The sequence below is a fragment of the Hirundo rustica genome, chromosome 7, assembly GCF_015227805.2.
Source record: "Hirundo rustica isolate bHirRus1 chromosome 7, bHirRus1.pri.v3, whole genome shotgun sequence".
Classification (NCBI taxonomy): Eukaryota; Metazoa; Chordata; class Aves; order Passeriformes; family Hirundinidae; genus Hirundo; species Hirundo rustica.
Window position 1 is genome coordinate 21227474 of NC_053456.1, and position 22445 is coordinate 21249918.

Genomic DNA, 22445 nt, shown 5'->3' on the forward strand with positions numbered 1-22445 from the left:
TGACCAAGAGCGCCTTTGTGCCTCACCCGAGCAGCGCCTACCAGAGAGATGAGGCTGACGATGCTGATGTCAAAGCTGACGTTCTGCAGCGCAGCTGCCAGCGGGTTGGGGTCCATGGATGGGATGGTCAGCAGCCAGGCAGAAACGTACATTATGGGGGCGGACACAAACGTGCTTATCACCATGCCGGAGGTAATCTGCCGAGAGTCCGACAGAAACAACAACGGAGCTCATCACATCTCCAGCTAAATAACCTGCTTTCAGGAATACGAGCACTGGCAAAATTGGACCTTTGAATTAAAGGTACCTAGACTTCTAACAAATAATGAGCTGTTTCTATAACAAATTATTTAGAATTTGAGCCAGAAAGTATCTGCTCTATACACACAGCAAAACAAAAAATTTGAACAAGCTTCTGAAATAGTAGGAATGGAGTTTCCTACTGCAGATTCCTACAGATTTTTCATGGGTGTCAAATATACAAATATCTACAAGTCTAGCGGTGAGTTTACACTGTCACAAATTGCTTTTGGATATAAATATTCACACCATAAATAACTAAAAAGTAGCTACAAATATTAATATGCACCAATTCATGAGAGGAAACCATATATATTTACAAGTGATTTCTAGTTTGGCTTCTCATTGTCTTTGTACTCTCTAGAATTTGCACTGTGATGGAAGTGTGAGTTGCTCCTCATACGAAAGACTCTGCTTCAAAGAGATTTCCTAAGTTTGTACGGCATAAAATTCTATCTTGCAAGATTCACTTTTATTATCCTTTGTTCTTAAAATAACAAATACATCTAAACAACTGCAAAACAGAAACCACTAAGAACAATGAAAAGCAACAAAAATGTATCAATGCCGCTTTAAGTGGAAGAAACAATTCTAAAATTTCTATTTTAAATTGAAAAATCATTGGTACCCTCTACTACATACATATAAAAAGTAAAATGCTTTCTATCACAAGATTTAACTGAAGAACAGCACAACTGAATCAGTTAAAATATTTTATAAATTTTCAGCTTTAAACTGACGCTATCCTTACTGAAGTCAGTAACATAAATTCTTTTTTCCCCTACAAAAACATCTCAAAGATAAAGTCTTTGAAAAAACCCAGACAAAAACCACAACCCCAAAAAACAACAAAGATACAAGTTCTTTATATCTAAATTCATCCTAGCTCTTTCTACTAGAATCACAAATTTAAAAAACCAAAAAGGATGAGGACTATCAAGACACTGAAGACATCAGGAAAGATCCTGGAAGTATAACTAATTCTAAGATACCCATACTACAGAAAAGGACGTATTTGGAAAAGTTTAACTACATACAATTCCTACTTCCATATTAAATTGACTTGCAAATATTGCGACACCAGGTGCTGCTGGAAAAACTCCATAAAGAAATGCGTAGTTTGATAAACTGGTGTGATTGACCACGCTGTCACTCTTGTCCAAGAGCTCCACCATCTCTCTACAGAGAAATGGCATCATGAGCCTGAAAGAGAGGGGGAAAAAGTAATAAAAATTTTTATTACTCAACCTATAACAATAGATTCTTCTTTACCCAGAAAATAATTAAAAAAGGAAATTTAAGGCTTGTTTGTATACTACTTATGAAAAGCAAAATACTGACATCACTTTGAATGATTGCCTTTATTGTTATCAAAATATTTACCAGATACTTAAAAATCTTACATCACAAATGACATTAAAATAGAAAGGACAAACATGACAACAGACTCAGGTAAAGAAGCAAGTTCCCTGACTGTGCAGACACATTCTTTGTACAAATTTCAAATTTAGAATGGCAAAACGTTAAAAACCCTCTCATTTACCAACTGTTACATTAACAGTAGCTATAAGCAGTCAGCAGCTCTGAAATTTAGTCCACTTTTGTGCAGGCTGTCTGAAATATAATAAGGGCTCAAGCTTAAGTATCCCATGCCAAAGGTTTTGGCCAGCAAACTGCCGGCATCACGGCTATTTCAGCAACAGCCCAGACCTCTCACACACTCAGTGTAAGCCTTACACAGCTTTCAGTAAAGCAAAGTGGCAACATTAAAACCCTTTTTTTTTTCATTACAAAATTTGTCATTAAGCATTAAGTTAAAGACCTTTGTCACAGTTCCTTAACTTTGCTGGTTAGTTGTACTTGATACTCAAATGCACCCTGAAATTTTACGATATAAACTTAAAAACCAAACATTCTATTAATCTTAAGTTTCGTTCTGTAGAAAAGAAAATATTTACTATTAGATAAATAAATATTCCTCGAGATATATTTAAGGGAAGATAATGCTAATATAAGTTCTATTTAGAACTTGACATTTATTCATGCTTAATAGTCAAGCAGTTTTAGAGCATAAAGGATTATTTTTACGCTCTTCCAACACAGCAGTTTCAAAGGTTTGTAGATAAAGCAAGGAAAAACAACTAATTTGGAGAGGCATTGTTCAAGTTAAATAAAATACAAATAGTAATCAAATTTAGTTAAACTCACTACTGTCTAACTATTTTTTCAGTAAATTTTAATTTAAGCTACTAATTCCCCAAATACCCCAAATACCCAATTCACGACTGCCCAAGGGCAGTCCATGAAGGCACAGCACCCCTGATTTTCTTTCTCCGCAGAGCCTGACAACAGGTTTTTAGTCTATTAAATTTCCTTTAAAAATTAACAATTAAATAATAGAAATTAACAATTACAGAATATAAATTTAAATTAATTTAGATTCTAGCAAAAAGTTTGGGAAGCACTCACTCAAAATACTGGAAGTGAAATGTACTATCACTATAATGTTCTGAGAGAAAAGCTTAAAACATCTAGAGAAGAAAATTATAAAAATACATAAATTGAACTTACAGTTTAGCTGTGATGAGAAGGATCAGTGCAACAAACATACCCTTTGTCAGTTTTTTTGTTTGTCCCACCATAGTCAGTCCAAGATAAAAAAGTGCAGAGCCAGAAAATGAACTGCCCAGTCCATCAAGGAAGTTTTCAAGGTATTCAGGAATTTTCTGGCCAAGAATAAAGTTTGAGGCAATTCCTATGAAGACCATGAACACAATTGGGTTCTGCAAAACTCGAAGGAGTGCGAGGCCCACTATTTTGATTTTGCTCTGTGACACAGTGCGATTATTCCTCCACTTCTGGATTTCACAGAAGATAAACCCCAAGGGGTTTAGCATCATGAGAGATATTGGAGCCACTAGGTAAATGTACTGGAGATACTCTGGGTAAGTGGTTTGATATAAAGCTTCAACTAGAAGACAGGAAATGAAGAGTTATGAGTGATAACATTTCAGCAGAAAAATACATTGAAATATTGAAATTAATTTTTTCTCTCTGGAAACCAAAGAAAATTATGTAAGTTTCCTCCAGAAGGAACTGAAGGAATCCATTAAGTTAACAATCAATGTAAGATAATGCAGGAACAGAAGTATGTCCAATCATATTAGGCCACAGTTATCTAAAGAACACATTAAAGACCAAAGATTAACTATCCAATATTATTCAATCATCCTACAATTAGTCAATATTTATAGAAAAAAAGAAAGAAAACAATATGACAATTCTGTTTCCTTTGAGTCATCCCAAATGCTGGAAAAGTTCTAGCTTTATTTCTGACTTGCTTTTCCTTCCCAGAAACATGACAGTCATGGAGAATTAAATACACCTTTGCAGGATACAAGTTCCTTCCCATCTTAAGGGAGTCTCACTTCTCTGGAATTTAATCAGTTTTCCATGGGTAAGTTAGGTGTGATGTTTCTGCATTGATTCAATACAACACAACAAAGCAACAACCAGGAAAAAAAGGGTTTATCACATAATTTTTGCTTTATTTTCTGGGACTACTTAGGAGAAGAGTTACTGCTGTTGTTATGGTCCTTCAAGGAAGTCTAAATCATGAGCCTTTGTTTTCATTACTACTACATACTTCTCACTCAAAGCAGAATTGCTTCTTGTTTCCAGTTTGTACTAAAGGTACTTCAAAAATAATGAAAATACTTTGGAAACATATACAAGATTCAATTCCTATGTGAATAAAAAAACCCCATATACTTTAAAAGTAGAATGTTCTCTTTTACCTGACTTATAATTCTTATATTTAATAACCTTCTTGTTATTAGTAATGATCAATAATATGCTATAGGTATTAATAGCATGTCAGTTATAATATATGAATATATAGTTAATTGTACCATCATAATTATTACATATACTATGTATTAGATATATACGGTGTATACAATTAATAATTATTAATAACAACATTATTAACTTTTCCTGAAAAAGTTTTTCCTCTTGACTACATTTTTCAGAATCCAAGAGAGTTTTACCTTTGTATTATTTAAGCCTCTGGAATGACAGGAACTTCCAAGTGCTAAATCAGCACTCATTTTGAACAGTCTCCTTTTTAGACCTAATAAACTGACATTCTCAACTAGCTGTTTTCTTACATATATAAAAAAAAGGTACTAAAGGTGTTTTTACTTTTACAGGCCATTATTAAAGTACATGTACAAGAACTACCTGTACTAAATTCCTAAATGGACTGCTGAACAGAAGTACCAAGCTTGGGTTTTTCTCCTAGAACCTCAAACCTGAGACTGATGTTTTATGTTGCTTTATAAAGAATGCCCATGTCACTCGAACACAACTCCACACGAGTCACGAGTAATGTCTGAGTGAAAAATTTATAAAAAATCTTTACTTTCTGGTAAAGTGAAGCTGCATACTTAAGACAATAAATTAAGATCTATAACTACTTTAAATCATGTATGACATCAGAATGCATTTTACTGGGTACAAAAAGTGGAATTAGATCACTGAGTCAGTGGGTGAAAAAAAAATAAGAAATCACTCTTAAGGAATTGTTAAGACAGCAAAAATAATCCACAATTTCTATCACTGATGAAAAGTTTTCTTTTTATTTAAATCACAGTGCCTGCTTGCTGATTATAATAAAAAAATTAAATCAAAGATATTTTAATTTAAAAAAAAATCAATTCTCCACATCCCAGCTGCTCAAAAGTACATATAAATCACACACTAGCTGTCCATGCTTAATACAGTGAGTATGATTAAAGTCACAGTGACTGTCACCCACACAACACATCTGCTACACCTGTGATTTAACACACAGCTCTAGAGAAGACCTGAATCTGTTTGTCAGAGTTGTATCTTTATCACCCAATAATAAAAACAAACCCCAAAGCTTTCTATCATAGTAATTCTGTCTACATCAAGGGTGTGCTAACAAACCTCTCTGCCAGTTGGTTCTTTTTCACCCCAACATCACTTTTTAATCTAGGACTGTCATAACCATGATTATAGAAAAACAGTGATAAGCTTCAAAAATTTGACCTGCATTTCGATTTCCCTATGTGCAAATCTTTTCAAACATCAAAAAATAGCACAGTAAAGAAATAATAAATAATAATAGTAAAGTATTAAAGAAATTAATCCTATTACATGGGATGAAGACTCAGGAATGATTAAGAGTTCAAATTTTTAATTTGTGTGGGTTTAGAGCACAATTTGTCAATACTGATTTTTTTTCCTGTACAAATTTCCACTGCTACAGCATTTAAAATTTTTTTTTTCAATAAAAGATCAGGCTTTGTTCAAAAGGCTACCTCTGTTACATAAAAAACATCAAGGCATTCTTTGTTAGCCAGTCCTGCAAACACTTTGGAGAAGCTTGGGTAATATTTTACTAATAGCAAAAAGTTTGCACAGGTGACAGCATGAACCAAACACCAGTGAAAGTTTGGGGATGGGAGAGGGGAAAGGACAAGAGGAAATAAACCTCAAGAGCCTACAATGTTTCTGTTGCAGTAACTATTCCAGTAAAGCTCTAAATGGTGTATATTTTGGCAAGATCATATATAGAAAAAAATATAGATCATATCTTACAAATTATGAAATACCTGAAGAAATACGTAGTCTTATAAGAAAGTAAAAGTAGAAAGAATATTTTAACCAGGATACAATGGAAATACATTCAGAGATCAACAAAAAGCATATATTAAAAAAGAGAAACTCTAATTGGCATCTAAAATGCATACCAACAAATAAAGATATTTCTCACAGCCCCATTTGTGGCATACTTCTGATTTCTTTCAAGAGGAATAAATCTCGGGAGATGCAACGGAGGGAAACAGTATTTTCATCTTAAAAAACCCTATGCAATTGCATTTGTCTAAATTTTATCCATATCAAGTAAATTTAAAGAGAATAAGAAAGACTGAGGATTCTTCTGAGCATGCTGCCCTGGAATAAGGAGAAAGATACTGTTAACTCCTAAAGTAATCTAAAATATGGATCTACTTGTTACAGATAATCTGGAATTGCATATTTGACCTTTCCTTTGTAATTGTATTTTCAATTCTGTAATCAAACATCTTGCTTTTTTTTTTTCCTTTCCTAGATGATGAGTAGTATCAAAGTGCAGTATCTGAGAGAATTTGAGAGGCACTTCAGAAATTATTTCAATTGCATGGAACTTCAATTCAGAAGTCATTTCAAATTATGGAAATATAAAAGCAAACATGTCTAGAAGAGTGACAATTAATTTTAAAGAAGAAAACATACGTACCTATTGGATATCCCAGTGCAAAGTCATTGCTTTGTGTAGCAAAAATAGGGAACAAACCTGCTTTGCTAAATCGGTTCTCAGGACTGGCTACTAACAATGTTAAAACACAGACTAAAAAAAACACAGCAGCTTTGGCAACTAAAACACTGTACAGGAAGGACCAATTCACATTAGAAAAGTTAAGTACCACCATGTTTTTGAACAGTAAAGCCGGGAGTGCAAAACGGGACACAAAATTTCCCAGTCCTTTGGCCTGTGTTGATGTGATAATGTTGGCTCTTCCAGCTATGTAGCCACAAAGAATTATTCCAAAGCATTCCAACAGGGCTGGGAAAAGCCTGCTTATTGACATAGAAGGAGTACCATCAGTGGTATTGAGTCCAGCTTGTCCAGGCAAAGAAAGAGACATATTAGCTGAAGATGAGAGGTTCTTTGTACTGAAGTCTGAATAGCTATCCATTTCCTCTGATCACCTCTTCCAAAAGAAGAGTGTGAAATGATCTCATCTGTAAAAGGAGCAAAAGTACATTAGTTAACTTTATTCCTTTAAGTACAAGACTATACCCTCTTAAATTATTACAGAATAGACAATAGGAATAGCCCTTTACAAGAACTGAACACCAGGAAAGGAAGATACATTTGATGAAAAATCAAAGTTTCTCCACTCTGGTACAAAAACATTTGGCAAGGTCCTCTCCACCTTCCAGAAAGATTTAAAGTTTAAATCATCATATCACTCTTGAAGTTTGTACTTTGCTTCATGCAATTTTGACCTCTCCCAACATTTCAATATCATGCGCTAATGATACTTTTCAATTAGCAAAGAATCCACATATGACACAGCAGCCAGTGATCTAATTCATTGCACTAGAGCCGACCCATATTTCTACATACAATTCTTTAGGTCTGTAGCAGTGAAATTCAAGCATGCATGAAGTATTTAAGTACAACAGAAATATCTGTTCCTCACTTGCTAGCAGTGATTCCCTTTGAAAGGGCTGATTACAACCATAGGTTCTACGTGCAAGCAGACATGTAAAGTCTGCAAATCAGAGGAAGAGAGTGGATATCAAATACAAATACTCATTGGTCAATAGCAAGGTCCTGCCAGAAACAGACATGGCTTTGGCAATATAGCTCTGAAACCTGCGCAGTCCATAGCTAACTCTGCACATAAAATTCTGACATGACTAAATCCTCAAGTACTGTGTTTAGGAAGGGAAGATGACTTACCTCTCTTTGTAGGGATAGAAACTAAGGCAAAGGTGAACTTAGGTGATTTCCCCTAAGCTATCAGTGGTAAAGTCAAGTTTGCCAAGTCCCAAACAGTGTTTTGTACAGCACACAATCTGTGCAAATTAACAGCTGGTTTCAGAGTCTTCCCAGGCTCTTTGTATCCTACCCACAAGGAATACAGAACACAGCAGGTAGGCAAATAAGCAAGTAAATCAAGTGAGCACGAAGGTGAGGTCTTGTAAGGCTATTTCACACCCTGGCATAGAGCATATACATATTCACAAGCATCTACCCTTTGACTCATGACTTTTATTTATGCCTGAGGCTTTTGGTAAGCACTTCTATGATGCTGTTGTAATCATCTGGACTAAGCTGCTGCATCATCCAAATCTGTCCAGTAGCCTTGGCTATCCCTTCTCCCAAGGAAAATGAGTCTCACTCCAAGTAGGGCTTATTTTAAAGACTATTTTTCTTATATTATAGATGATACATTAGCTTAGATGTATTTGGACTGGGAGCTCAAAGTATTATTTGCTACAGAACATTGGGAAAACTCGCAATAAGTGAAGAAAACCACAAACCATTTCTTCTACTAAAAAACTTAAGGATGTTGTTGGAATTTGCAAAATGTCCTAAAGAGGATCAGAGACAGATTTCCAACACTGAATTGTTGAAAGAAATCACCCACATTCTACACTAGCTGCAAGGTAAAAAGCAGGCTTTCAGCACAGCTCCACGTCAAATTCTCCAAACTTACAGCACTGCATAGAGGTAGGGCTCCCAGCAGTGTAATGCATTCAACTTGCTCATTGGTCTCTCAAGGCATTTTGTTTCAGCAATAAGACACAGCTGAAACTTCTTAAATCAAATGCAACATTTGATCTGTAGTGGAAGTTTATTCCAGTACTATCTATCCCTAAATTCTAGCATCCCTTCTCCTGTGCCTTCCTATTAAAGGCTAATGACAAGGCTCTCTTCCTTCTGTATTAAAATCATTATTTCTCCTCCCAAAACTGCTACAAAATACAGAAGTGCCCTTGTCGTCATTTCACAATTCAGGACTTAAACAAATATGACTGATTCTTAGGTTGTATCAGTGAATAGCACGTACTAAATCACATATATTCCTCAGTCAAAACTGAAATGGATACACACCCACACATCCCAAACCATCTTTTTAAAGAGACAGATAGACAGACAGACAGATCCCTGCAGTCTTCCTTCAGCTTGAAGGCAACCTCACTACAAGGGACTCTGTCAAGTCATACAGGACAAATTTTGGTAAACCACAAGAGTGTCAAAAAGAAGAACTCCATCACAGTAAAAGCTGCTACTGGCACTCCTCAGAGGGCTTTGAGAGTGAATCATCTCTTCAGATCGAGAGACAAGTACATCCCAGACCCTTCGTATTTAACACAGAATTTCTACTGCCAAGCAGTGTTTTCTAGAAATGCAAGCTTTTGCATCCTGCTTTACACAGTCAATACATCTCAGCACTTTTTATTCTATACTTTACAGACATTTATATAACTGTTGTGAGATTATGTAATGACTAATCACAGATTTAATATACATCCTTGTTACACCTGAGGCTTATCCCAAACTAGTGTCTCACAAGAGTGATATGATTTACAGTTCACAGTCCTTAATGAAATCAAAGATAACGAAAACCCAAAACCTCATATATTCTACACAGAAATTAGTTTGTTCTTAGAGTAGATGTAGCAAACCAACCAGACAAATGACACTAAAATAAGGAAATATAATACAGTTGCAAGGGAAAGCACTTAGCTTTGACTTCATAGAACATAGGTTTTGTAGTTATCCCTTCAGGGGTTGAGATTTGAATCCTCAAGAATTCAGCCACAGCTGCATTTTTGGGAACTGCAGGCCAATACAGACACAGCTTTTAGGAATAATGCTCCCTTATCAGCAGTCGACTGTGCCAAGCATAGCTGCTTGCAGCCAGACTGTTAGCTTGCACGAGAAGAAGCCTTGTATGAAGACCCACAATAGACACAGAGCAAGTAACAAGTGCAGTTTAAACTTCCTGTGAAACATTTCTCTTGTAGGTTGTCAATATTTGTAAAGTCTTAAAAATCACCAGACCAGAAACCCAATTCTCCAGCAGCTGTGCATTAAGCAACATCACGTTCCTCTCCGAATACAGAAACAGGGAAATTGTCTCCTTCAAGGTAGGCAAAAATCCCTTTCATTTTCTTTTTCTGATGAAAGTCAAAGACAGCATGAGTGAATAAAAAGAGATAACTTCAATGTATATCTCCACTCTGGTCTCTCACTCTTAAGCTTTCAACTGATAATCACTCTCAGGAGAATATGGTGACACTGGCAAGATGGTGCACATTGCTCATGAATTATATCCCACAACATGACCTACTTTAATGCAATGCAGAATCTCTCCTACTTTAATGTAAGGATGACACATGATTTTACTCAGGAAGATTAAAATGGAATTGGGGTAGGAAGAGTTACCCCTCGTGGCAGCTCTAATACCCCATTCTCTGCTAAGATAAGCGTGTACTACATGCATTTTCTTGTAAAAATTTGTGAAGTAAGTCAAAGAGGAAGCAACTTTAGGGAGATACAATGATAAAAGTAAGTGGGAAGAAGTGATTATTGCAGTTCCTATTCTTGCAAATTAACCGCAATTTTTACTTTTCTCTTTGTTGGGCTAAGGAAACAGGGAGGGAACAATATTGCAATAGCAATTAGCACAAGAAATGGGCCACCTATATCTGGAAACCTAGACAATGCCACAAGAAACATCGGACACCTTTCGTGTCTCTAAGCAGTTGTATTTCAAGATCCCATTTCCTTGGTCATCCTTCTCCCACGATGCCAGTCCAAGCCAGGTCCTGGCTGTGGAGCAGCGGGGAAGCCACATGCACCGGGCACCTGGGGAAGCTGAGGCCTGCTCCGAGCACAGGACAGGCACAGCTCACACAGCAACACTTCAAGCTCCACAAAACTTTGGCAGTGCAGGAGCTCAGATAAGACCAAATGAAGCAACAGTTGCCAGCGGCACCGAATGTCAACTCAGAAAATGAATGAGAAACATACCTCCCGTTAATTTTCACTTAGGCTGATCTTTGGGCTTGTCAACAAACAGACACATACCTCCGAAGCAAACAGCAAAACGTTTTTCAAAAGGCAGATAGCGTTTTCTTGACAGCACCCCTTAAAAAGCACCTCACTTCCATCACTTGCCAAATCGGGATGTAAAATCCTTTGACGCGCAGCCAGAAAGCTACAACAAAACCAACGCCTCTCGCCTGCCCCTTCCCGGCCCATCACTGCTCTCCTTCCCATGGTCACCCCAGCTAAGAGCACACAGCACTTTCAGTCAAAGATAAAAAACCAGCAGCACTGCCCTGTGTGACAGCTGCCTCAGCAGAAAATAACGCCAGAAGCCGGGGAAAGGAGCGGGCAGCTTACCTACTTAGCTTTCGGTAGGCGCCTCCGCACAGGGGTGCGCGGAGAGGATTTGTGCTCTGCCAAACTGAGAACCCCTCCAAGGCCGAGGCCGCCGGTACCGAGGCCGGGGAGGGGAGGTCTGGCCCGCCCCGGCCCGCCCCGCCAGGGACAGCCCCGCTCCCGCAGGCGGCTCGGCGCCCCGGGCGGGCGGGCTCCGGGAGCGGGCGGGCCGCGGGCAGGCCGGGGCTGCGGGCGGCGCAGGCGGCGGCCGCAAGATGGCGGCCGGGGGGCGGCCCGGGCACGGCGGCGGGTCTCCGCCGCCGCCTCGGCCCCGGGGGTTTCCCCCGCGCTCGGGAGCCGCCTCCCCTGGCGTACGAGAGCGGAACGAGCTCCCGCCGCTCCCGGGGAGCCCGTCGTGGTTGCCGTCACCTGCCGGCAGCCGGCGCTGCCCCCGCGGGGCGGGAGGCCGGGCAGAGCCGGCGCTCGGCCCCGCAGCTTGGCAGGGCCGGCGCGGGGTCAGCCCCCGTTATCGGCCCGAGCCAGCGGCACCCGCAGCCCGGCGGGGCCGATAGCGGCGCCGGCTCCCGGCAGCAGCCTGTTCCTGAACCTCCCGCATTCATTCCAACTTTCCTAGCAGTCGGAGCGCTTAGAAACAAATCCCCGTGTTTTCCACGTGCCGTCGGTTCCGCAGATTTGGCAGGTCAGTAATTTCCCCAGTAAAAACTAGAAATTGGTAATGACCAAAGTTTCTCTTGCAGAAAATGAGGACACAATTTTCTCGAGGCTTTCCCTTTGTAATGCAATTGAGGGCACAGCAGTTCCAGCTGCCCTTTTCCTTAGAACCAGGACAGATATTGCTGCTGCAAAGAGAGCAAATGTGAATTCAGAGTACCTTATTCTCCCCTCCTGATCAGTCTCAAACCAGCTTACCTTACTTGTCAAGTGTGGCAGACACGTGGCAATAGGTGTCCCAGTGGGAGTAAGGCAGTTTTCCTGACTGGTGGAGTGTCGACCAGTCTATGTGCTCAGTAGCTTCCCATTCCAAACTTCCAGAGAAAAACGTCAAAAATACTAAAAAGAAATACTTAAAAAAAAAAAATAAAATCCAAGGAACTTCCAGGAGAGCAACAAACAAACCAAAACAAAAAGCCAGCAAACAAAACTAAAACACCACAATCAAAACAACAACAACACCCCACCCACCTCTTTCCCTTTCAGGTAACACCCCAAAAAGACCAAATAGAGCAGAATGGACAATTATCTCAACCAAAGATATATGTGATTGACAATTTATGAAGTGTTGTTTTGGATAATATTTTTTTCCATAGTCAGTTTTGTTCACAAGGTCTACTGCTGAGATGCTTACCAGAAACAAGAGTGATATTATATAGTTAGAGCAATAGAACCGAAATAACACTTAAGGGAATTAATTGGAAGTCCAGTTAAGAAAATGTTGTAAAGAATGCAGACAGGGACAGAAACTAGTGGGGATAAACATGGCTGTTAGAAACTTTTAGAAGTTACTACGTTGTTGATATCATATGTCTGCTTTAAGTTAAATTAAAGATACTGGTGCCTGAATTTTATGTTTCTGCACTAGAAGTGCATACACTTAATAGAACCTCAACTGACATGAAGCAGCAGTGTCAGTGCTTGACTCCTCACTGCCTCGCATTCCTGTCTACATCCTGTCCCAACTCTGGGCCAACACAGCCCAAGCAAAAGATCAGCAAGGGATTGTTCCAAAGCTGTGCCAAGGTTTATTATGTATGTTTACTGCTGGAAGGTGGCGCAGCCTGTTGTGTAACACTCACCCACGGTGACGTTAGGGTGAGACTTTGTTTTGATGCAAACAAATAATAAAGAAGACTATTCTGTTAATCTTTTCACTGTTGAAGTTTCTCTGTTTGACACCTGACAAAGACCACTTTCAGACTGATTTGGTTTTGGAAACACAGTACAAAAAGGCCTTTCAGATTTTTTGGCTTTCTGTCATTCATTCTTTCCTATAGAAATGACACCTTAGAGGGACAAGCTCTGGGGAGTAGCAAGGGAGGTATACCAGACCATACTAAGAATTCTTGGTAATAAATGTATGCCTTCCCTTCTCTTGAATACATTTTTTTCCCCTTTGAAAAGATCACTAGTGATTTAGCATTCAAAGAAGTATTTAAAGTACAAGAATCCTTCAGCTGTTTTAAAAGAGCTTACACGTTTGGCTGGATATGCTGCTGATTGACTGCTATTTGCTACCCACCAACCACCAGCCTGATCTCCCAGGGGATCAGCAGTAACAGGACAGGGCTGTGTTTCCATCTCAGCTCTAGCATACACAGTGTGCTAAATCAGATAAGTACACTTGACCTGAGTCTTGTGTCTTCTTTTGGGGAGCACAAACAAATTAAAAGTGTAATATTCAAAGAAGTAAATAGTAAAGAACCTCAAAACCCTGAAAAAGTAAAATACTCAAAAGTATGAAAATGTAGTATCAAAGGCAGGTGAAAAAATACAATAACATTATTATAGCTGCTGTCTAAATAAATGGAACAAAAGTATGTCAAAAGGACTTAATATAGCATTTTTCCTCTTGAAGATTTTAATCTTTTTAAACATATTATAAGCAGCCTAGCAACTACCTCTCATTGACATGCAGCCTCTTCTGAGATGAACAGAGAAGAACACTAAGGGTCTGACCCCTTGCCCTGTCAAGCAACATGAAATCATTATTAGCCACACAGTACCACCAGAGCAGCACTGTGAATTACTCAAGCACTGGATTACAGTTCTCCACTTGGCTGGGAAATGTTAGGAACACAGTTTTCTGGCTTTTTTTCAGTCAGGATAATTAGCAATGATAACTTAACGCTGAGGTCAAGAAATGTTTCTAATGCAGTATTCAATATACAGGATACTCCTGACCATTTCCAAAGACCATACAAAGTCCTGCTTCCCTGAACAGCAAATGACAGTATTTTCTCACTGTTTGACCCCTCCTCTCTGCTCCCTCAACACTTAATCAAAGCTCCTTAGGCACTTTCTTTGAGCCACGTGTTCTCTGGCCTTGAACGTCCCCTTTGTTCCGTGGAGCATCTTTGTGTTCCAACATCCTGCCTTTAAAATAGGGTTTAATTTCTTTTTCCTTTTAAGATCTCTGTAAACTAAGGGTGACAGCCATGGACAACAATTCTCACGGAGTTTCACGCAACCCACAGAAGTATCAAAAAGCCCCATGCATTAATTAAACCCCCAAACATAACAATGCCCACAGCTATAACAGTGCAACTAATCCATGGGAAAGGCAAGTTTCTTGTATACAATCTCCTGGGAGGACAGGTTTATAGGGCCCATCAGCTCTTGATCGCAGCTATCCTCTACCACCAGCAACTCAGCTTTGGCAATTGAACTGTAGAAGACACAGTTACAGCCACTGCAAAGCCAAGCTTTCCGAAAGCCACTAAACAAACACAAAACTGAGAGTTGCCCCACAAATTTTAATTCAATCCTCTTGAGCGTTCCCTTAACATGACATAACATAGTATAATAATGAACTACTCTCCCCCTTGATTTTTGATCTGTTTTTCACTCAAATTGCATGTTTCTGTCCACTTATAAGCCACCAAAGTAGTCAACAGATTATATGGGAGACAATTTCTGCTTTTTGACCTGGGCAGCAGCTTAACCAATGAAAAGCAGCTGGAGCAACCATTACATGAGTCGTCCTGTGGCTTTCATCATACTCATTTACCCACAACAATCGCACGTACGCAGGCTGGCCCCACACAGGAACTGCGAGAGGTTCACTCTCAGTGAGAGCAAGTTTCAGACAATGTCACTTTTAAGGACTGGCAGTGACCACATAAAAACATCTTACAAAGGCATACAACTGAGCCAGTTTGGAAAGGGTCTCTGGGAAGTCACAAGTGTATCTTTGTACTCCGTGTGAAGGCTAATTCACTGGTAAACTCAAGCACTTGTTATAAAACCTGAAATGCTGAAGTATTCTGAAGAAAAGCATTCAAGACTTTACTGTAAGCAAGTAAATTTCTCCAGTTTATTTCTGAAAATACTAGAATTTGATTTTTTTTTCTAGAGAACTAGGATGGAAGTCGTAGTCAAATTGTTAGGCTGTGGTGATAACTGAAAAAAACCCCTGCATACAGTAGGAAGTGTCAGATGAGCTTCAAAGCAGCATTACTGATTAAATATATGCAAAATGTCTTTAAATAACCTCTCTGTAGGATATTAGAAACGCATACCTTTTCCAAGAATAGACAAAAAAAAAAAAAAAAAAAACCAGAATATGAGAAGACAGGAAGAATGTCAGCAAATGCATCAGGATGAATTCTGTCTGGAAATTTACAGGTATAATCTCAGTGCAATTTCCAGACAGCTGCACACCTAGTTTTCAACAGCATGGAAAAATCCAAGTATCTTACCAACACAGTAATTGCAAGCATGGGTAGAGACATTAGCACTTCTTAGGTAATCTCCTTATCAATCACAGGAAAAATACTTCCTCAGTGTTCCTTGGTTATTGACAACGAGCCACACGTTACATGAACATTGGATTTATACCTACAGACAATGCGGCTTTTTAACACCAGTACTGGAAGAAATACCTTTTTCATACTGCTCATTGCTTAACAAGTAAATAGATTATATAATGCACAAGGCAGAGACCCGTGCTTAACCTCTGTTAAATTTTCTTAGCAGACTCCATCCAAAAATGCATGTCTAACTATGGTTATCTAAAACTGTGGTTCACAGTTCAGAAAGTTTGTTGGTTTGGGATGTCTGCTTTCTTACAGTTGTGCTTAGAGAATTCAGGAAGAACATGAAGTACTTATCTACACCTAGATGTGTCTGGTCACTTACACTGACTCACATGGTTACTGGCAAAAAAAAAACTATAGTGTACAATACACAGAGGTTTGATGAGGCACTTAAGCAACAAGGGAAACCTGAGGAAAACTAATCTGTAAACAAGACATAGACCCCTGGATTGTGTCTCTGGAGGGTGGTGTCAAATGAACAGCATTTGTCGCATGAAAGAATTTCTAAAACTTTTGAGGCTTCAATACCATTAAAAAATCCAACACCTGAGAGAAATTCTGAGTGTCCTGAAAGCAATATAACACAGAAATCAGGAGAATGCCAGACACTGTTACCCATAGGCTTGAAGCTTGTTAACACAGAAATGATGAGGAATGCACTGGATGTCTACATTCACCTCAGTTACCTTGGAACAGTTTTGAAAAAGATCTTCCTTCTTAAGAAAGCAATTTATCAGCTCATCTATAATTTCACAGTAGTCCACCTCATTATCTGCGTTGGTTACGGGAACTTAATTGGTACTTTTCATATAGCATCTTTTGTAAGACAGTGTGTATGTTCAAGGTGGTTTTGAAACCATGTTTACTGTACTGCACTCGTTCCCTTCCACTTTGTTCTGTGGCTGAGACAATTCCACGGAACTGAAGGTGCAATTATAGTCTTCAAAATACTGTATCTGCCAAAAGATCCATGAAGCTAGTACAGACAGATTGCAGAAAGTCAAACTAAGACTTTAGCAATAATTTTTTATATTCAGGTGTGTTGAAATAGACTGCTCTAGAAATTAAGTCCAGTAAGCATTGTCCATGGTGAAATTCACCTCTCTAAAGCAAAAAATAAAGAAAAGTTCAATTTAAATTACACAGAATTATTTAAAGTTCAGAATAAGCCCAGGTGATTTCAATACTAGAAGTTTTTTTCTGAAACTGCTTTCAGGGGAGACCAAACAATGTTGAAGAGACCTCCTAAACATACAAACTCTATCCTTAGTTCTAGGGTATCAACCTTTTACTTGGCTCAGCAAGAAGGTAATGTGCTAAACTCAAATGCAAGTACTCAAAACTTAGTTACCTAGTTAACCAGTCCAACTGGGAAAAAATATGCAGAAGTAAAAATAAAATAAAATAAAATAAAATAAAATAAAATAAAATAAAATAAAATAAATCACTGTTTTAACTCACAGATTACAAATGCTTTATCTGGAAAATCATTATCAAGTTTTGTCCATTTGCCTCATATTATGGTTAGAGCTGTATCTACTGTATGTAGACACTTAAAATATTAAGTACTTTTATAATATTTATTATAGTACTTTCATATACTAACTGAATAACAGTATGCGGTAAAATTATTAAGAACAGGACATAAGAGTTACAGCTAACTCTTCCTCGACCTAAGAAAACCTATTCACCAATTTTGTCATCGGCAGCTTATTACTTACATGTTCTCAGTACTCTGAGTGCTCAGCCACTGGAAGACTACCCAAATTTGGCCCGAAGCCTCAAAAAACCCAAAACCCAAAGCTCCAACCAAAAAACCTGAACAAAACCAGGAGAGCTATCAGTGCTAACACAAGCTAGCAGATGCTGCTTTGCTCAGGGAAACCATTTTACACAAGCTGCAGAGCTTAAATAAGCTGCTTCTGATGTGTGACCTGCTGCAGCTGTTGCTTATTCAGCAAGCAACTGATTAGTAAAGAAATCTCACCAAATATATCACCCCCCTTAAAAAACCCCTGCAGACTAACCCAAGCAACCAAGGAAACCAACCTCGGTATCACAAATTAAAAGCTTTGGAAATGTTTTTGGAATGTGACCCACACCGCCATAAAGTCTTCTCCATGTACTAACTTTCCATTTGTGGTCACACCATATCCCACCATTTTGCAAGCTGCTGTTTATTACTTACACAAATACTATTTAAATGTTGTCCATCAAATGTACAGATTGCAGTGTATTGTCTCTTGTGATAGAAATCCAATAGTTTTTTATTTATTTCATATTCATTTCACCCCTACTACCCCACTAAATCCTTCTTGCTACTGTGTCACAGGACTGTATTAACAAACCCTTTTCTTCCCTGAATTCTCCAGCAGAAAGCTACTGTAACTTTTCCTCATTATGTTCAGCAATTTGTCACTACATTTAAATTAATGGCCAACAACAATACAAAGAACTTTCTTTCTTAACTATTTGAATAAGTACTGATTTTAAGACTGTATTATCGACAGAGTAGCTCTCTTACATCTCTGTTACTTCCGCTTGGCATTTTCAATTAAAAAAGGTATTTTGTTTTCATTTTTAGCTCCTTCTCCAGCTGCAGTTAAACTTTATTAGCTAAAGACTTGATTTATTTAGGTCTGATAGCGTGCCGCTTTCCGTCGAACTGAAACGGAGTAGTAGTCAGGTGTGTTATTCTGTCGCATCATTTTAATGCCAATACTGGAATTTGACTTGCCTAAGAGCTGTGTAACTGCATGAAGTCAGCCCGGATGCAGCTCAAGTGAAATCGCTGTGGTGAAACAAGCGCGTAGTATTCCTAAAATGCTGAAATGCGCGTAGCCTCACGGAATGGTTTGGGTCGGAAGGGACCGTAAAGATCCGTCTTTAATCCCCCCTCCCCGCCTTGGGCCGGGACACCTTCCAGCGGGGCGGGCGGCTCAGCTGTGGGCGGCCAGGCACGAGGAGCAGGGCCGGCGAGCCGCGGATCACGCAGGCCGTGGGGCGGCGGGGAACGTTCCCGCCGAGCCCGCGGCCAGCCCCGAGCCGCCCGGGAGCCCGGGGCCGAGCCCGGCGGGACGGGCGCGAGGCGCCGCGCGGCCACGGCCACACCGCGTGGCCACGGCCACGGCCACCGCCACACCGCGCGGCCACGGCCACACCGCGCGGCCACGGCCACACCGAGCGGCCACGGCCACACCGCGCGGCCACGGCCACACCGCGCGGCCACGGCCACACCGCGCGGCCACCGCCACACCGCGCGGCCACGGCCACACCGCGCGGCCACGGCCACGGCCACACCGCGCGGCCACCGCCACACCGAGCGGCCACGGCGACACCGCGCGGCCGCGGGAGCGGAACGAGCGTCCGCAGCGCACGGAGAACCGCCGGGCCGGGAGCGCATCACACCGTTCCCACCTGCGCGGTTAAAAACGAACGCACAAGGCTTCTCATCGTCTGACGCATGCTTGGACTTGGACTTAAATTAGACACGTTCCCCGTTAAAAAATATATTTACAATTCCTCCCCTTGCTCACGAGCGGCCATACGTATAAGGGAGGGAAGAATGAAGGTTCTGGCGTGGAGGGTAACTCTCTTACAGCAGGGTATTGTTTTTAAAATCAGCAATAAACTGGAGCAAACACACCAGCCCCCACAGTTGACTGGCACTTGGATGAAAGCACAGCAGCAGTCCAGCATGCACCGTTCAGGAGATGAAAGTAGGATCATGTGTCTCTGTGTTTTCAAACAAAGGCCCCCAGGTTTCATAAGGCACCCAAGCTCCTGGTCAAATAGCAGAAGCGAAAGTTTCTGTTTTAAGTAAGGAGGGGATAAAATTTCAACAGAAGCATTTCAGCAGTTTGTAGTGAGGGCTGGTTTTGAGACAGCACAGAAAATACTGACGGGCTCTGCAGTCTCTGACAAACAGCACAATGATGTTATCTACAAGGTACACTAGTTCCAGGATCAAAATACCTACGACAGAGGCTGGAGTTTGAGCCTGGACTTTCACCCACAGCCTTTACCTTGTTCTTTTGAAAGCGCTCTGATTGCTTCAGCTGCCTTTTGCTCTCATGGCTTGGTAGTGCTCAGCCTCCAGACGAAGGGGCTCTGATGCTCCACAGGGCACACGAGGGCTCAAGAGTATCTCTGAATTTACTAAAATTTTTGCTAGAAGGGAGAAGGACAGGAATGACTCATTTTCACATCCCTATATATATATATATGAATACTTCCTTCAAGTTGGGTAACACCCAACACCACCCACTGCTTAAGCAGCCTCTTTGAATGAATACAAAAACATTTTCAGAAGGGAACTGGTTACAGGCCTTATCACGTACACTGTTCTCACCAGGTTGGAGCAAAAACATTTTTGCACACAGGCACATGCAAAAGGTAGCCAAAGTGATCCCCTTTGGGAAGGGCATTGCACAGTGATAAAGCCCTGCCCCAACTGCAGGGAGAGATCACCAGTTCCCGTTTTAGAGAAAGGATGGACAGCCCTCTCTGTCCACCTTTAACTCAGAGGTGCTTAGGCAGAGGTATCTCCTGTATTCTAGCGAAAGAAAAGAAAAAAGAAAAAGAAAAAGAAAAAGAAAAGAAAAGAAAAGAAAAGAAAAGAAAAGAAAAGAAAAGAAAAGAAAAGAAAAGAAAAGAAAAGAAAAGAAAAGAAAAGAAAAGAAAAGAAAAGAAAAGAGGAAAAGAAAAGGAGAGAAAAGAAAAAAGAAAAAAGAAAAGAAACCCCATTTTGAAAATGAGAAATGTATTTATGTAGGCTGAATCTCAACATCCTTGAAGAAAAAGCTTTTTTATCTGCAGGAAAAAGAAGAGTGGTAATAACAGAGGAAAAATGAGAGGAATGAGAAGATCCTTATCATATAGACAGCTTTTATGATAGATTTATATTTTGAATGTAGCTTTTGCTGAAGTCATGTATCTTAAGCCACAAATATGTTTTAAGATTAAAGAAAAGATGATCAGATGATGTTGTTCAGTAGACAGATATTGGACACAAGGTAATGTTAGCATTTATTCTCTATGTTTAACAAAAATATTTTTGTGTCAGTCATCCTTTCCTCAGGATTGTTTCTCGACTGCTGTTGAAATCTTTAGATAGGTAAAGAGATTGATTGCCAATGATCTATTTCATTAGTTAACCTAAATAATATACTAAGTGTTTTACAGAGATGTATGGACCAATATTTAGTTCCAAAATCAGTAATCTGCTGGGACTAAGTTACTATGTTCAGTGTAAGATGGAGTCAGACTGGGCAAGAGGGCAGAGGGGAGCAACCTGTTCCTAGGAGGCAGGAAGGTCATTGGAAATTGCTGAACCATGATCAAAGGAGTTGCATATTTCTATGTGTGCTGCGTGCAACACATGAACCTTCCTGCAACTGCAGGGAGCAGTCAGGACTGTTTCACAGCATAGTCCATGGGCTTCTTTTAAATCAACAGCATTTGTTGAGTTAAATGAAGGAAGGATTATGTTGTGGTTATGACAAGGTCACAGAATGCTCAGCTCAGTTCCCTCCTGAAGTTCCTTCCTAAAGCCAAGCAAGTGATTTGATTTCTTGAAAACCAGAAAAAAACATGTTTTCTTTGGTAAAATGTGATGGACAATCCTACTAGCTGATGATTAGATTCATACCTCTGTGTTCTCATTCAAGGCTATTGCCACTGCAAACAAAGGTCTCAGGGTCTGCTGAGCCAGCTCCTTTACAGCTCATCAGCTTCCCCCCTTCTCTCCGTCATGGTTTCTCTGTTTCCATAACCCAGGCACCAGGATTGCTGGTGGCTAAACAAGGGTTGGTGGCCTTCTAAGAAAGTGGTCTTTATCTCAGTCAGTTTGTAAAATGAAGGTATCAACAAGCAGTCCCCAAAGTGTCAAAGGATCTGCAACCTGCGTAAGAGTAAACCTTGATGCTTAAATCTTTGCAAGATAAATGAGCTATGGTACAGAGCTTTTTAGGTTTTTAAATGACCCTCCTAACTTCTGAGGAGAAGCTGGAAGTGCAGCCTGAATTTGAACCTCCTGTGGACTTTTATCAAAGGGTCTTTCTTTGATCAACCTGGTCCAAATTATCTGAAAAGCTTAGCACCTATGATAAAGAACAGGGCTCCAAAGTCAAAAGGAGGGTTTCATTTGTTTCTTATTCCCTAGTAGCTTTCTGCCTTGTTAGTGGAGACTCAACAAACAAAAATCTACACTTAACTACAGTGATTTTCCATGTCATCTTCCCCTGGCAAGTGCCTAGCTTGTCCTGCCAAAAGCCAATGGCCACAGCTCACCCAACAGCCACCTACAAGTACAGCATCATGAGCCACTGGTTTTCAATCATTCTTTATCCTAAAGTAAATTCATTATTTCTTCTTATCTGCAGGTGTCCCTCACTGTACATAGGACCGAAGTCCTCTGAGCATTACTGCTGTGCTGCTGTCCAATGGCAGACGGCAGAGGTAGGGAACAGCTCACCCAGCTCCTGCCACACTCACTGCTACATTCCTCCTAGAGCCAGTATGTGCTTTTGTCAAAGAAGTTACTGTGTTTGTCCTCAATGTAACAGTCTGCACCACCAATTAAATAAAAGTAAAATTTATTTTGTATAGGC

The 22445-nt window shown here is 40.0% G+C and overlaps 1 protein-coding gene across 5 annotated transcripts in view; it reads right to left on the minus strand.

The window, feature by feature from the left end:
* GPR155 (G protein-coupled receptor 155) overlaps positions 1–19978 on the minus strand; it is a 35328-nt gene extending 15350 nt beyond the window's left edge. Inside the window, exons 1-6 of one of the 5 annotated variants that reach the window (XM_040069024.2) lie at positions 17556–17692; positions 12212–12365; positions 6611–7116; positions 2872–3271; positions 1338–1503; positions 42–197 (exon numbers count right to left, since the gene is read on the minus strand). In XM_040069024.2, the coding sequence (XP_039924958.1) occupies positions 42–197; positions 1338–1503; positions 2872–3271; positions 6611–7070 (1182 nt within the window). In that variant the 5' untranslated portion in view covers positions 7071–7116; positions 12212–12365; positions 17556–17692. Of the gene's footprint in view, positions 1–41; positions 198–1337; positions 1504–2871; positions 3272–6610; positions 7117–10984; positions 11004–11302; positions 11466–12211; positions 12366–17555; positions 17721–19859 lie in introns of those variants that run through there. The other 4 variants (XM_040069025.1, XM_040069023.1, XM_040069022.1 and 1 more) reach the window with 4 other exon arrangements.
* Positions 19979–22445: the final 2467 nt, after the last annotated feature.